Source organism: Solanum lycopersicum, chromosome 8 (assembly GCF_036512215.1).
Source record: "Solanum lycopersicum chromosome 8, SLM_r2.1".
Taxonomy (NCBI): Eukaryota; Viridiplantae; Streptophyta; class Magnoliopsida; order Solanales; family Solanaceae; genus Solanum; species Solanum lycopersicum.
In genome coordinates, this window is record NC_090807.1 from 56644017 (window position 1) to 56661582 (window position 17566).

At 32.1% G+C, this 17566-nt stretch overlaps 2 protein-coding genes across 3 annotated transcripts; one reads left to right on the top strand and one right to left on the bottom strand.

Annotated features, from left to right (window-relative positions):
* Positions 1–495: 495 nt before the first annotated feature.
* Positions 496–2475, top strand: LOC101251496 (GATA transcription factor 12). Its single transcript, XM_004245108.5, has 2 exons — positions 496–946; positions 1427–2475. Exons 1-2 carry the CDS (start codon positions 653–655, stop codon positions 2210–2212), a joined length of 1080 nt encoding a protein of 359 aa, XP_004245156.3. The 5' UTR covers positions 496–652; the 3' UTR covers positions 2213–2475.
* A 6850-nt stretch (positions 2476–9325) lies between these two features.
* On the bottom strand, positions 9326–16670 carry LOC101251800 (protein NONRESPONDING TO OXYLIPINS 2, mitochondrial). 2 transcript variants are annotated; one of them, XM_004245110.5, is made up of 3 exons: positions 16446–16670; positions 16254–16372; positions 9326–9641 (listed from the first exon to the last, which is right to left on the bottom strand). In XM_004245110.5, the coding sequence occupies exons 1-3, from the start codon at positions 16655–16657 to the stop codon at positions 9616–9618; spliced, it is 357 nt and encodes a 118-aa protein (XP_004245158.1). In that variant the 5' UTR covers positions 16658–16670; the 3' UTR covers positions 9326–9615. The 2 variants fall into 2 exon arrangements, with proteins under 2 accessions (XP_004245158.1, XP_004245157.1); XM_004245109.5 differs by having other exon boundaries at positions 16203–16372; positions 16446–16669.
* Positions 16671–17566: the final 896 nt, after the last annotated feature.

Below are 17566 nucleotides of genomic sequence, written 5' to 3' on the forward strand. Positions count from 1 at the left end.
TTTAATATTTTTTTTCTGAAAATTATTATTTTTATACTAAAATATTTCTTTCGATATATATATATTTATCTTTGTATTTCTTATTAACTGATTAACATATCTATAAGTTTGATAAAGTTTTATTCAAAGAATTTTATTTTTTATATGATATTTTTATTTTATTTTATTATATATTATTATTTTTGTATTTTTATTTCATAAATTATTTCGTGGTAAATTTTCCGTATATAGTGGTTTACTTTATTGAATTCTCAAAAGCATTTTTATACAAATGATTACTCAAACACAATTTGCTTATCAAAAACTTTTTAATTGAATTAGCCAAACATAACGTTATTTTCCAAAAAATGAAAAATTAATTTTAAAAATAAATTATTTTTTGTAATAATACATTTTTTTTTTCCATTTGGCATAAAGAAACTTTAAACAATTATTATTTAATGTAAAAGAAAAATTAGGAAATAGGAAGCTTTTTTTAAAGCCATAATTTTCCCTGATCAACATCCAAAATTTCAGCTGTTTGCTTGTCCCCTTCAAACGCAAATAAACCCCCCCCTCTCATTTCTCTTCTTCTTCCACCTCTCTCTCTCTCTCTCACACCAAAAACACACACTCGTTTCACACATTCCTCTTTTAGCTGAAATAATTTCTAATGGAAACACCTGATTTCTTTCAAACAGGTTACTATAACTCTTCCGAAAAACAGCTCATTTCTGATGTCAAAAATGGTGAACATTTCGTTGTTGACGACCTTTTGGACTTGCCTAACGATGAAGGAATGGCCACTGATGACACGTTGGACCTTACCGTCATTGGAAACTCCACGGATTGCTCCGTAGTACATAATTCATGTAACTCCTCATTGTCTGGAAGCAATCACCACCCACAATCACTCGGCTACCGGGATTTCCCCAAAGGACACTTGTCCACTGAATTCGCTCTTCCAGTAAGCACAATTTTCATGTAATTTCGTAACGTGGTTTAATTTGTTGTTTTGTATATAAAAGAAGTGAGAAAAAGTAGTCACTACACAAGTAACTTTAATGCTTTTGTGACGAGTTTTGTTTAATAACCTTTTTTTTTCTTCTAGAAAAGAAAAGAAATATTTACTTTTCTTGTTTGGTTGCTGAATACAAAGATGAAAATTCATGAATTTTTTTTGTTTTTTTTCTTCTAAAATGAATTTAACGAAAAAATAGTTATTGTATTTGCCATTCGAATTGGTGCCTATTGTCCCCAAATTATGAGACCACTAGTTTGAAGAGACCAAAATTCAAATCATCAAGACAATAAGTGAATAACAGTGTAATTTCATAAGTATGATTTGAATATGTAAATCTTATTCTTGAGATAGAGAGATTAAATTATTATTATTTTTTAAAATATTTGTTACTAACAAATTGTTGTTTTTTAAATAAAAATACAGTATGAAGATATGGCTGAGCTAGAATGGCTGTCGAATTTTGTGGAAGAATCATTTTCTAGTAACGAGATGCATAAAATGCAGATGGTGCAAGCAATGAGGAATCGAACTGATTCTGAGATTCACCAATTCATTCCTGACCCGAACCGAGCATCCGCAACGTCTAACACAATCTTCAAGCCGGAAATGCCTGTCCCAGCCAAGGCACGTAGCAAACGATCACGAATGGCTCCAGGAAACTGGGCCTCTCGATTGCTAGTCGTGTCTCCGAACACTACAAACCCGGATTCCTCGATGGACACGATATCAGTGCAAGACATGTCATCGTCATCAGAGTCCGGGATGATAATCCCGAGCTCTGGGAAGAAGACAGTGAAGTGTTCCTCTGCTCCGAAAAAGAAAGAGAATAATATCCATCATGTTCCGAGTAACAATACGGGTAGCAATAGTGAAGGAAGGAAGTGTCTTCATTGTGCTACGGATAAGACACCACAATGGAGGACAGGACCATTGGGTCCGAAAACACTTTGCAATGCTTGTGGTGTAAGGTACAAGTCTGGACGTCTCGTTCCTGAATATCGACCTGCTGCTAGCCCAACTTTTATGCTCACTAAACACTCCAATTCTCACCGCAAAGTGCTTGAGATTCGGAGGCAAAAGGAAGTTACTCAAGTCGAACACCAACACCAACATCAATTCCTTCCTCATAACATGATGTTCGATGTATCCAATGCCGATGATTATTTGATTCATCAACATATGGGGCCAGATTTTCGACAGTTAATCTAGTGATCATGATACCCGTGTAGGAGTTTGCTTTCTCATATTGAGTTTTGAATTTCCTAATTGTTTGTACTAGGACTAGATTCCTAACTTATCGAATTTTGTAGCATTATCATAGAAATTAAACGAAAGGAAATGTGAGAGTAAAAAGAATGAGCAATACAAGTAGAAGGTGTAGGGTCTAGTGTCCTAAGTTTATGTTACTTTTGCCAAAAAATTTGGCAATTTGATGGAACCAATTTTTTTTGCTAATACACAAACTTGCTTTAGATCTCTTTGTTATTCTACTTTTTTTCGTTTACATTTGGTCTAATTTCTAATATAATTCTTGACAGTTTTATTTTCTATTAGGCAACAAGGAAAATGAAAAAGAAGCATAGTTATGAATTATTAATGACTTCTAAAATGCATGGTTTGTTAAGTGCAAGGAAACGTCGAATTGTAGGTTTTTGAACTTTTTTATTTTTCTTTAATTTATAAGTAAATTCAACTAGAATTTATTTGTTTTTTTATTGTATTTATTATTATTGCTAAAGTATTTCCATTTCTTCGCTTATCGTTTGGTAAGTGAAGGTAGATATATAGTCATATAATCCTATATCTTTTAGCAATAAATGTACTCACAATTGATTTAGTAAATGTATTGCATTTTATTCTAATTTAAATTTAATACATTAGGGGGGTGTTCGGTATGAAGGAAAATGTTAATGATGTTTAGAAATTATTTGGAAAAATAAGTGATTTTCTTACTTAATTTCTATTGTTTGGTTAGTAAGAAGAAAATGTTGCTTCAACAGCATTTAGGTATAATCTGGGCAAGTTATGTGACATCTGATTTAGATCCCCACCCTTTAACATAGACTCAAACCCCTTCCCCGACCTCAACATGGAACCTAAACCCTAACTTGGAACCCAACTCTTAGTCCCAACCCCGACTTTGACCTCGGTTAGGGATTCGACTTTCCAACAAGAGCCTAGGACCTAACTCTTGACTCTGACCCAACTTGAGACCCTACTTCTGACCTTGATCTAGGAATCGATCGTGACCCCGATTCAAGATTTGACTCATGACCCCAACCTAGTCCCAAATCTAAACTATCGCCCGAATTCTCTATCAATATCTCAACCTAAAATGTGATTACTCAACTTCTGACTTGGTACCTGATCGATTCTCAATCCCGATCTTGACTCGAGACCTAACTCTCAATGTCGACTCCTATTGGGATCAACCTGACTCTCGATCCCAATTTGGGACCTAACCCCAACTCGGGACCTAAACCTCGATTAGGGGCCCGACCTCAACCCCATTATGAAGTGAGGTTGAAAGAGTTTTGGAAAGTATTTCCTTATTTTACGTAGAAAAGTCATTTTTTTTAAATTAAAGGAAAGTAAATTTATTTTTGAAAAACATTTTAGCAGACTAAACATAAAAAAATTAAAAACATTTTGTTCTTCCTCATTCCAAATACACCTTTGAATAGTTCGTTTTTCACGTAAAATTCTAATATTCGACTAAAGTACATATACATTCATTTATTTACATATATAGTGTGAAAATCTATATATAATTGAAAACATAAAGTCATTATATAATTACTAGATTAGTAAAACTTATCCGCATGAGAATCTCATGTATGTAATTGCAAATACGTTTTTTTAATATCTAATTATGGTTAAGTTATATGCATATTTACTTAGACTTTTTGATTCTTAAAATTAACTATTTAGTCCAACAATTTCAGTATATATAGTGCCATATGGAAATTGTACTACTCTTAAAACAATTCTTTTTTCTTTTCATTGGGATGGTAAAAACATGAATTTCAGCAAAAAGAAGTAGAATTAATTAAGATGGTGTAGTAGTATATGTGTTGAATTGTTTTACAGAGAATGTTAAGAGGAAAATCACATCCCAAGTTCATATATATCAATGTTACTTCTATAATTTAACCCATATACACATTGGACGTTCATCCTCCTTTTGTACATCGTAATTTGTTCCACTATATATACACTATGCTTTTTCCACAGAATATCCATTTAAAATATCTTTAATGCACAGAATTCAACACTCACTCCATCCCCAACTTCAACCCAAGAGACAAGAGTAGTTAATTAAATTAAAGAAATTTCAAGAAAAAAAAAACTAAATACTATACTAAGTAATAAAATATTTAGGTGGACGTGCCTACTTTCATGCACACCATGTGAGATTCTTTAATTTACTATTTTCTAAAAACAAAGTTAATGATGAAAAACGAGAAAAGGATCTAGAGTCGAGATAATTAAGGCCACTCTCGTATTAACAAAGTCGATCCGTCTAACTCCAAAAATATGGAACGAAATTAGTAATGAGATTAGAAATTTTTTAAAGAACGTTCAAAATTTAATATATATGGATGAAAAATAATTTTTTACTTGTATATATGGTTAGTACCATTTTCTATATATATAATTTCTCGACAAAGGGTGTGCCACTGACCATTATGTGGCTATGCTATTGAACGGAGCAGTACTACACTTAAATGTATTTAGAGATAATTACTACGGACAGTTACATTTTAATTTACTTTATAAATGTCCCAAAGTTAATAATAATATCAAATTTGATGACAAATATCTAATTTTATTTTATTTTTAATTAATATTTATATTTGTTATAGCTACACTGTTTTTATCGTAGTGATGAGACTATCAATTTTGTATGTGGGATCCATAGGAATCAAATTTTATATTCTTAACTAAAGTACCAGTAATTATTACCAAATATTTTCCACCAATTTCATTGTGGTTTAATAATAATTTAAGTGTAATTACTTGAAAAAAATGGTCTGCCAAGCCTCAGTAATCCACATGGTGTTTGGTGCTTGTTTAACCTGTTTCTCATTATGGTGTCAAAAATTTAATTAATTAATTATGTCAAATAAAAATAAAAAGTTGCTGCAGGAGTTGTTACAGAAGCAGTGGTATAGCAATTTGATTCTTATAATTTAAGAATATTTGCAGCTGTGAATCAACTAATCAAATTAAACAACTAGTTTCACTTTTATTTTTCTTCTTATAATGTAATTTTAATCTGTAGTCACATGCAGCTCTTGTGCCTCATCCTGCAGTTTTATTAATTTGTTATTCAATTAATAAAGTGCTCTTTTACATTTTGTTAATTAGTGCAGCATTTGATACCCGTCTAAGGCTATTATTAACTAGCTATATCATTACTTAATTTAATTTAAAGTTACTAATTTTGAATTTTGTGTGTTTAATATAAAGGAAAATATTTTCTTGATTTTTAAGTGATTAGTAAGTGAGCAAGAAAACATTATACTAAAAATATTTTTATACGTTATTTAGCAAAATACTATGAAGGAATTCGGAGGATTGGGTGGGTGAAAGGATACAATAAACTTGAGAGGTCACTTTTTTAAATACCAAACATATTCAGTCTGAATTGAAAATTATAAATTTATATATACCGTATGAATTTTAAAACTAAATATAAAATTTTCAATTAGAACTATTGAATTCGATCAAACTCGTAGCTGATACTCTTCCTTTCGGGTCCAACCATGCCTCAAGTTTTACACTTTTTGAAAGGCATAATGTATAAGTAGGGACATATACATGAACCTATATATGGTTATTGTAGTATTGTACTTTTCACTAATAAATGAACGTTCACAATAAACTTTATATATATAATATTTTTTTTAAAAAAAGTAATGGTACGACACATATATAATATAATACAAATTAAAGTATATTAGTTACTTCACATTCAAGCGCTCTCTCTAAATTTACTCCCTCTCTTTCTCCTATATACCTAGGTCCTTGTTTAACTTAGATGTATATTAATTGTTCTTTTGTTGAATTTAATCTTTTTTAGGGTAGGCTCTTTGAATTTATTGTCTTAAGATGATGAAGACTCGCATATTTTAAATCTCGACTTCTATCAGTTATTTTTTTCGTTTCATTTTATGTGAAGTTGTTTGACTCGATATGAAACTTAAGAAAGAAAGGAAAGACTTTTAAAATTTGTGGTTCAAAATGAATGATTGAAATTGTTGTGGCTATAAATCATATCATTAAAGTTAAATTATTACTTAATATAGAAATATGTTAGTACTTCTTTTGAAAATGATTGAAAAAAAAAGAGTAAATCACGTAAATTAGGATAAATGAAAAATGTTAAGTCCTTCTATTTTGTTCTTCCAATCTTTAGTACAAATCAAATTATACGATTTCTGTATGTATGCACTAAAGAGTTAAATCTCTTTGGTAAACAAATAAAAAGTGAATAGAAGAATATTATTAAATTCTAATTAAATATAAAATTTAATTAGTCAACCTATATCATACATGTTTAAGTTTGTGTAAACACGGATTTATTTCCCCTAATCAAACTAAATCAATTGATTAATGGGATACCTCGACAAGACCAGCAAATTAAGATATTGAAAAATGGTTCACTTAATTAGAGTAAGAGCAACAAATCACGTAGTTACATTTTTTAGGTAAATCTTCAACGTTATTCTTTTTAAGTACTTTTCTACGGTATTTCAAAAAGATCTTTGTTTTGATTTGTGCTTTTAATATATAAAGAAATATAATTATATTTTTCTTTTTACCTTCAACATTTATCATTTATCTGCTAAATCATTTCTCAAAACATTAGAAATACATATATTATGAGATGAATATTTATATCAAATTATTATTATTTAAGGAGCGTACAAAGAAGTTCAAAGTGATCAATAAAAATGAAGTAAAAACATAGACAGACAGCTTGAACAAATAAATAAATAAAAGTAGTTTAATCAATTCGAAATTCTAAGTTGACCCCTAGCTAGTGTGGTGCCAAGTGAGTGAGTGTTCCATATTCTAGGAACAATGCTATTAATACAAATGGTAAGACAATACAACCATACTAGAATACTTTATTTTAAATATTAAGAGCTAACATTTCATAAATTAAATATTTAATTCATAAAATATAAATAATTTAGATAGATACAAAATTACAAAAAATGTATGTTTTTTTTTCGTGTATTATTTTTTTAAATATTTTATATTTACTTGTTGAAATTTCTGAGTTCGCACTAGTATGTTAAACCTCGGGATTATATAGATATATGGGCTCCCATGCATGGGGAATATTTCATCGTTGAATGAAGACGATTTTTTGTCTTCATTTTGGTATAACATCATATCTCTGGACAATAACTTGGCTCCTGCTTTTTTAATTATTTCTTTTAACATGGTATGTTAGTGCTTAAGCACAACTTTTACAAATTATCCCCCTTTTTATGACCAAAAAAATAAAAAAAATCATTAAGATGGATGTTTTATTACGGAGAAAATATTTCCATGAAAAATGTTTTTCTTAAAAAATAATGTTTATATCGACGAAGTATGTGATACCCTTCCATTCAAAACAGATAATTTTTGAGAGTTCAAAGATGTATCAATTACTCTTATTTTTCTAAAATTTTACCTCTTCTTTGGATAAAATTTTCAATTATCTTTTAGTTTTAATTAAAAAAAAACTCGAGAAGAAGCAAATGACAAATTATCCTTTGATTAATGTCATCTATCTAACTTTTCTAAAGGACATGCGATATCCTAAAAATTATTTATTTTGAACAGAGAAAGTATAGAGCAAGGATAGTCTATATGATATCAATGTAGAGTAAATTAAAAGTAAGATATTTGCAGGAAAAAACTTTCATATGTAAGAGAAAAGTCAGTGTTTCGAATATTTTAATAGCTCAGTTAATTGACTATTTAAACTTTTACCTTATTGAAGAGAGTTCGATTATCTCAATAATAATTTCATTTTTTGAGCTAAAAGAAAAAAAAAAGACTAATGAAGTGAATTAGAGAGGGATTTAAAGTGCAAAAGCTATGAAGACAGCTCATTATCAAAATATAGCTTTGACCATGATTAATTCAAATCTTAAGAATCTTCCTTCTCAAGTAGTAGTTTTTATTTAATTCAGCAACTTTATTACTATGATTTATGGGTATAGGAATATAATATCTATCCACTCCATATACAAATTTTAAACTAGGCATGGTAGGGTTATTTTCCCATATGATTCTCTAAGCATTTACACAATCAAAAACTTTTATAAATTACATCACATCCACCTTCTCAAGAACTAATATAACTAGCTTCTTAAAATTATGCAACCTCTCCTAAACTTAGTTATTTGGACTCATCATATGTGTAGTACTGAGAATAAAGCATAGGGGACAAAAGCTGTATCGAAAATGTCATAACGTTAACAATCTATATCCATAAAATTTGTGATGTAAAAATCTGCAGTGAGAAAATGACTTTCATCGTTACCAAAACACACTTAATTATGAGGAAACTGTGCCAAAAAAGGCAATATTCCAAAGTATGATGGATCTTCTGTACCATCCAAGCCCAGCACAAAGAACCAATTCAGTTACCTTTTCTTCCTAGATAGGATGTGTTTACATGATTTCACAACAGTGCATTGTGGCACCCATTAAGATGGTAGGACAAACCAAATTATAAATGAGTACAGGCTAAAAAGGGACCCAATTTTTGCCCTTTTCTCTCTCACCCCCACTTTTTTTTTTTTTTTTGTGTCAGGACCAGCTTTCGCACACCTAGACTAATTCCTTGAGATATCCATCACCTTCCACCACCACCAAGAATCAAGTAACATTATCCACCAAAGCTAGAACAGATGAAAAGAAATCACTTAATGTTTTTTGTCTCGATTGGGAATTGCACGTGAGACCGTATGGGTGCCCCACTTTCCACCCTTTTCTTCCCTACCAAAATAGACAATGGCAGAAGAAAAGTCCAGGATGGAAGAGTGACAATTGATGATGGAGACAAGATGGCAGTGGGCAAAGGATAGGAGACACAAATATCATCAACCATCCCACCCCCTCACATGCACTTCACGTTTTCACAACTAAGATACTATCATTCAGCTTCTTCAACAAAGTATTTACGCCTTTTCATCTGGCTAAAACTTTCAGATCAAACAAATTTACCTGAAAAGTAGAGTTTACCTGATAACTCTCGGGGGTTGAAAAAAAATACCCACGAGATATCCCATCACAAACAATGCAACAAAATGGATCAAGAGATGCGCTCATGGTATTAATGACAATATGATATCAGATTGAGCAGTATGACATGACTACAAACATTATTACTTCAAAATTGTTTCTAAACAAAATGAGGGACAGTATCTTATAAAACATTGATAAAAAATATTAGGGCAATTGAGGTAAAACTCAGAAGTTGCACGTGTCAATATCATACATGATTAAGAACAGAGATTGCCGAAAATTACACAAGGACGTCAGCTGATAAGAAATTGTGATTGTCAATTAAACAACCTTCTTCTTTGAGCAAAAGTCTCTTATCGCGGCACTGAGAGTCCTAACTCTGGTAAAAGGGAACATCATGAGTCAGCATTATCTATTAAACTCCATAAAGTAAAATAACATCAAATTAAACATGACAGCCCAATTAAGCAGCAGTTCTTCAGGGAGCACTCTGATGTTTATTAGCCAACCAGGTTATCATTTCATGGACTTCTGTTTTGCTTTTTATGGCCATTACAAATACATAAGAGATATGATATATACAAGACATAAATGCAAACAACATGACTGAGCACCTACTTGAAGTAACCATAACACTTCCAAAGCAAACAATTGGGCACACATCAACTCGAAAGCTGATTATTAGCTACCATGTTTGGTATGCCAGCAAAAGGATATAACTTTTGATTGCATGGTGAGACCGATAAGTGCAAGGCAAGTCAGCAATTTTTCTAGGGTTAGATTAATGAGATAAATGAGCAAATTTCTTTCAACTTCCAAAGGTTGCACTGACATGGTTAACATAGTGATCCTCATTGAGGATAATTATGTCATAAAGAATGATACAAGATCTCGAGAAAATTCGACGCTAAGAAGCATCTGACTTGTGCTCACAACCAAGCACAGCAGAACAGGAGACAATGTAACCATTGTTGTCTTGCTATTCCATGAGACAATTTTTAGATTCTATAGTCAAAGCTAATATCAAATGCCTTTAGACCCAAAAAAGAAAAGAATCATCAGGATACGCATAACTTTTTGAGAAGGATGATAGTCATAGATTCATAATGACATTTTCATGTTTATCAATGAATAGATAGGATATGAAGTAGGCTAGAACATTTCAAGAATAACACATATTACGCGTGCAATCTAAGTTGCTTGGACTCTTCACTTTTGGTGCCGCACCCATGTCAACACGATGTGGGAGGGGGTGTGGGATCCTTGCCGGATTTGGTGAACCGATTCTAGGTACTTCGACCAAAATCAAATGAGAAATTTGGGACAGATACAATGATTTTGTAATCAAAACAAAAGATGGGTGGAATTGAAGAAAATGGAATACCTTGTAAACAAAAATTTCTACGTCAGTTCTTTTCCTTTTATCTACTTTGGTGATTCCCCTAATAAATAATTTCTCCTAAGAATACCATGGAAATTTTCACATAATTTGGTCATATAACTCTATCTTTAGATATGTCAATTATTTTTGGCCGAATCCCGCACCCGTATCCATAACCCTAAATCTTAAAATTTAGATCACGAAGGATGCAACCTCTAGATCGACACTCATATCGTACGCCAGCACCCTAGCAACTTAGCATGCAATATGATGAGCATATTTACTTAGTGTTGTATCCCAAAAAGCGACATAAAGTAATCCTTTGAGTAGTCATAGCGCAATTAATTGAAAAGGTATCCAATTGGATATGATTTAAATAAGTTGCAACTAACTAACAACAAAAATAAAAGCAAAGAGAGCATCTAAGGTAGCAGCAGCGCTAATGACCAAGTAGAGAAAAACTTCACCAAGAAAGTAGGTGAATTCTAACAATTAAATATTGATTTGATAATTAAAGAGAGACTTGAACAATTCTTACTACACAATGTCTAGCATAGCTTAACAAAGAAAAAGACGGAGAACAAATATTAAATCTACAGAACTCATGCCCAACATGCTTTGCAAATATGCTAATATCCTTTAATTGCTGTCGTTTGGTTTAAGTTTAGAGATATAATCCCCACAAAAAGATCAGCATAAGTTTAAGTTTTGTTGATCCTTTTTGTTTTCCTCATAAATAGTACATGCAGAATTTATGTGGAAATCTATGTTTTATTTCAATGGGAGAGAACATGAATAAGAATGTGAGTAATAGTAATACTGATACATGAATTAGAAATGCTAAGATAATAAAATTGACCCTCGTAATTTGTTTGTTTTAAGTAACAAATATTTTAAATTATACATTACATATTAATATATGATAATCAAACTAAACATTCAACAAGTAATCCTGCAACACTAATTCTTACATTACATTTTCTTCATTACCAATCCTTGCATTGCCTTTAAACCAAACGACCCCTTACATTATTGTAAGCTCGGCGTTTCTAGGACTTCCCTTAACAAATCTAAAGACTTCTAAAATTTCCTTAAAAGTCTAAGTGTTATTTCTAGAATGGTAACCTGCAAAGGTACGGGTCAGGTCTGCATACACCCCACCCTCCTCATTACCCATGAACTCCAGGAAACATAGTGGAGGAAATTCTTGGTGTAATTTTAAGCAGTTTTTTTTTCTAAAACCACTAAGCCTACCAAGGTAACATTTTTAATTTGGACATAAGAACTCCAACCCTTATCTTATTTCCTAATCAGAATCATTTAACGCATTTATTTTAATAAGAGTATAGTGAACTGACACCAAGATTTAACCATGTTCAAACTAAAGACATTGTGAGGTTTAGGCAGCAGTCTTATCCATGTCTCTGTTTTATTCGTACTACGTACCGCCAGCCTGAAACTGGGAAATGACTAAGACTTAAACCTTTGATTTATAGACCAATTCCTACTTTCAAATAATGAACTGGCCCCTACAAATGGGTAAAACGGATTAGTCAACTTAAGTGGCAACCAAACATTCTACATTTCAAATTGTCTTATTGAAAACAATAAGAGGTGCTGAGTATATCTCTGTTATGCAAACAGAGGAAAGAACAACTATGACAACAAAATAATGCAATAATTGAAGCGAACACACACAAAGTGCATGTAATAACTGAAACCGAATAACAAGAAACTATGAGGATAGTGGAGTCCTGAAACATATTTGAGCCATAAACAGATAAAATCGACACAAATAAGCCACAGTTCTAATATGTAACTAAAATATGCTTAGAGCCCATTTGGATAAGCAAAAAATAGCTTTTTAAGTAAAAAAATAGAAAAGTCAAACTTTAAATGACTTTTAAGTCAAAAATAAAAAGTTGGGGGAGTCCTACTTTTGGTTTTAAACTTTTTTTTAAGTCATTTTAAACTTATTTTTAACTTTGTCAAACATTATCTAAAGCTAAAAATGACTTACAAGTAGGTTTGACAAACTTTTAAGTCAATCCAAATAGGCTCTTAGTGTAGTTTTTTCTTCCATTTTATCAAAAAATAAAATCCACAAAAGTTCGCCTGTTTACGCCTAAATTTTAACATAAAACGGATTTTTCCCCTACACTTCTATAAAATAGAACTCTTCCTTAACACTTCACAAAGTGGAAGTTTTTCTTAGACTTAATAAGAAAATTAACTTTACCAATAACTTTTCACTTTCTTCCTCAAGTCAATTTTCTAACCCCAATTCACAAGTCCCAATTTGACAACCCAATCGACCCCACATTAAAAAATGGAAACATTACCTAAATACACATCTTATTTTATCATAACCTATAAAATTCCCTACCATTAAAAAAAAAATCAAAATACCCTCGAAGATACATCACTCGCCTCTCGCATATACATCTCTATCTATCTCTCGGATACAATCCTCCCTTCTCTATACATCCCTTCCCTCTCGGATGTATCCCTCCCCTATGTACCTGAATGTCCTATCCCTTCTCGGATACATCCCTCCTCTATGTATTCGAATGTCTGCTAATGTATCCGGAAGTCCAGTGATGTATCTGGAAATCCAATGGTGTATCCGGAATCCATAAAATTTTCAAGGGATTCTTGTAATTTGGAAAATAGTAGGAAAATAATGTAATTAGCTATTAACACTATGATATTTATGTAAGCTATACTTAAAAAATACATTCTTAGAAGATTGAAATTTATATAATAAAAGCCAGTAAACTAGTAAAATCAGTCTAGCAAAATGTTTAGTAAAGCTAGATGACTTTAAAATGTTTTCCAAGAACTGCTCTTTGGAACACAAGTTCCAACCACCCTTATTATATTACAATTATTTCTAAAAACAAATCTTAATTAGATGACTGGAGAAATCAATTAATTTTGAACTTTCATTTTTACTAGTTCTTATTATAATTATAATCTTCCGAGAATTCAATTTTTTTGTGGGATAAATTGTTGGGTTGGGACTAGTGAAGGGTTAGATAATTGATTTGAGGAATAAAGTGAAAGGAAAGTGAATTTTTTTTGGTAAAGTTAATTTTTTCTTATAAAGTGTAAGAAAAACTTCCACTTTATAAAGTGTAAGAGAAAATAACACTTTATAAAGTGGAAAAAAAGTTATGTTTATAATGTGTAGGAAAAAATTATGTTTTATGTTAAAATTTAGACATTATCAAACTAACGTCTACGTTTATAGTTTTTGATAAAACGGAAGAAAAAACACACTAAGCCTATTTTAGTTGCATAATAGAGTTATGGCTTATTTCTATTAATTTTGAACTCTTTGTGACTCAAATAGGTTCCAAACTCGAGAATAATGCTAATACCACTAGTATAAAGAAGGTCCAAGTACGACCACCAAGCCTATCCCATACGAAAGTGAGAAAATGCTCAACTACCAACTAACCCATACCTCAATCCGCGACCTCCAAACCCTCCTATCTAAGGGCATGTCCACAATAAGCTTAAGATGTGTCATTCTTGTCTAATTACCTCCCCCAATATCTCTTCATCCTATATCTACCTCTCCTGATGCCTGCTATTGTCAATCTCTCACACTTCCTCACTTGGGCATCCACACTTCTTCTCTTCACATGCCCAAACCATCTCAACTTACTTCCCTCAACTTGTCCACCACGAACTCCTACCTTACCATGGATATCTTCATTCCTAATCTTATTTCTCCTAGTATGCTCAGACATTCACCTCAACATCTTTACAACGCAACTTTCATCTTCTGAACATATAAGTTATTGACCGGCCAACACTCCATTCAATACAACATAGCTGGTTTTACCACCACTCAGTGACCAGTGTGTAGAACTTAACTCTAAGTCTTGGCGATACATTACCTTTCTATCACACAAGACTTCAGAAGTGAGCCTCTATTCACCCGTCTCGCACTAATACGATGTGTGACGTCATCATCCATCTCCCTATTACCTTTAAAGAAAGGCTTTAAAGGTCCCAGATACACCGGTGAGAAATGGATAAAATAAATTATTCGTGCATCTCTTTCTTCAGGTTCTTAGTTATAATCATTGGCTCCCTAAAAGAATTTTTTTTCAAAACATAGGGAGTTCAAGGGCACAGAGACCCACTGTCTCCTTTTTTTCCATATTAGTCATGAAGGACCTGGGCAAGAGGCAAAGCAAATGGAATAGATAAAAAGGTTTAGGCCAGATAGGAGGAGAACAAACTCCCCATAGGTTCCACGCATCCTATATATTTTGATGACATATAAATACTTTATGATGCTGACAGACTATAACTTAACGTATTTGAGGGTAATCTTATTGGTATCTAGTCTACATCGATCCAACTAAGAGCGACATATTCCTTGTTAATGTGGCTATAAGTAGTGAATAACCTAGTGAGACTCTAGGCTGTTGTATTGGATGCCTCAAAATACTTATTTAGGACTTCTCCCGAGCAAAGAACAAGGCAAGGGAGATCTGGCATGGGATACTGTAGCTATGTGAAAAAAATGTTTTTGGAAGATACATCACTTCTCCCTTGGAGACAGAATAGGTACTAGTTGATTGTCTTCTACTTGGAGTTAGGTTGACGTATAACTTGCCACAATATTGCCTACGTAAATTTTCTTTCAAGAAGATTGATTTATGATAGATGTCCGTTTTGCTTACTTCACTCACAAGTGAAAAAAATGATCAAACACATTAGCGAAGAGTTGTCCAAATGAGGCAATCCTTCAAAATATTGAATGACAAACTTGAACTAGCTAAAGCTACCTTCGCCATAGAGGACTTATTGATTGCAAACAATGAGATAGATATGCTAACACATTAAACTCAGTTTATCTGATTCTAATCATTTACTGGCACCCTCTTCAACCTCTCCTTGTTTATGTCCCCTGCAATTGCAACCTCTCCATCCAAGAATACACAAGACGATTATAAAGGAGTGAATGATGAGGCTTAAATGTTTGCAGTATCAACTCAAAATCCATAAAAGTCAATTCAATTTCTCTCCACCTATACAATGTTATATCCTCAAGAAGCTCTCTGTTCAGCTATAAATCCCTACCAGATGTTGGTATAACCATGAGATGTTTCCAGTGGCCAAAATTCCAACAGCCATGTGATCTAAGCATATAGCACTATATTTAACTAAAATTTTATTGTAGTTCTCGTGATCCCACATATCACTAGCGATCAATTGCATCCATTTACAATTACTAACTGTCAATTAATTCCCTTGGCTATATTGCGAACTTGGAGAAAGAAGATAATTTCAGCCAGAGCGCATTGTTCGTCCAAACATTTACATACACCACATTCTACCAATATACATAACTACTGTCTTTGCGTCGACCAAACGACCTTACATACTAGCCACCGTCTTTCTATCAGGGTACCACAACCACAAACAATTATATGCGAAGATTCATGCCAAGGTAAAATCTAGATACTACTCAGTTAACAAAAAAGTTAGCCAAAGAGATACATAAGCATAAACATTATCAAAAGTGATTTTGCTTACAGATACAGTTTCTAAAATATCAAACTCCTGGGTTGGCACTGCAGAGCATACCCTGAGACAACGATCTGGAGCCCTTGGAATCAATACCAAGGCAAGATGTGAGTCGAGCTGCAGAGACAGCAGTGTGGAGCGGCAGCAGAGATTGAAGACAACCCATTTGAGGCAATGGCCTGAAACATCAAAATCAATTATCAGAATTGAATCTCTATTCAAGAATTTCAATACATTGGATGAAGGACTTGCCTTGAGAGTGTTGGAAATGGGCGAGGAACGTTAAAAGAGGAAGTGGGCATGCTTGATTGTTTGTTCATTGTGGATTTGACAAAGTTAATTGCTGGTCTTGAGAATGAACGACAGCGAGAAGCCATTGCAGATGAAGCACAAAAGCTTTGCACTGATGTTAGGGTTTGGAAATGGGGTTTTGGTGAGGTTTTACAAAAGGTTGTTTGTACCATAGGCTATACACGTGGTAAATCAATTTGTCCCTATTTTTATGGCAGAATACATCAATAGGTGACTATTGAATTTAATTTGGACATTTGAATTTGAGTATTTAAATATATGATAATATATTTATTTAAATTTTAAAAATGTAATTGTGTGTTTTCTTAAGAATTTAATATGTATATAAATTAATCATATAAAATAAGTCACTTTTTTTAAAATTGTAGGCATCAATATCAATTGAAATAAATTTGAGGTTTTATTAAAGCTAACGTGTATGTTTTAAGGAAACTGACTGATTTTAAGTGATTAACTTGTCTATTTAGTGGTGCTTGAGATTAATTACAAACAAATTTTAAAATTTGAGGCGAAAATGTCTAATAGAAACACTTTAATATGTGTTTATATGATTAATCTAAGCACACTGTAATTTGAGCGTCTAAATAAAATTTATCAACAAATTCAAAAGATTATCGGTATGTGTTAGCCTATTTTTATTGCACTATATATTTTTCTAACAATTTATTGTCATGTCGAGCCATATTCTAGACATGACATGAAATATGAACATACATCTATACATGAGCTAAATGCATAGTTTACAATAAATTCGTCATGATAAAAAGAAATAAGTCTTCAGATAAAAGTTTTTCACAACCATTATGAAAGTTTCGAAGTATAATGACACAAAAATCAAAATTGAAGCATTTAAAGTATAATGACACAAAGGTCAAAATTAAAGCATTTAACATGATTGAGTAATGTCTAATGAAACAAAATTTCGAATCTACCTTTAGCTAATCTACTAACTACTTAGTTGAACTAAATATGACTAAATCTTGTGAAAGTAAGGACTAACATCTCGAAAATGTAGTTCAATTACCAAATCGAGGTAACCGGTCATTTTCGTCATGTATCAT

What these genes read in the sequence shown, in the direction of transcription:
- LOC101251800 (XM_004245109.5), bottom strand. Translation starts at nt 16,657, where the DNA reads ATGGTACAAACAACCTTTTGTAAAACCTCACCAAAACCCCATTTCCAA. An exon ending in CCATTTCCAACACTCTCAAG is followed by an intron (nt 16,373 to 16,445) that starts GCAAGTCCTTCA and finishes TTGATGTTTCAG; the next exon opens with GCCATTGCCTCAAATGGGTT.
- LOC101251496 (XM_004245108.5), top strand. Translation starts at nt 653, where the DNA reads ATGGAAACACCTGATTTCTTTCAAACAGGTTACTATAACTCTTCCGAA. An exon ending in CCACTGAATTCGCTCTTCCA is followed by an intron (nt 947 to 1,426) that starts GTAAGCACAATT and finishes ATAAAAATACAG; the next exon opens with TATGAAGATATGGCTGAGCT.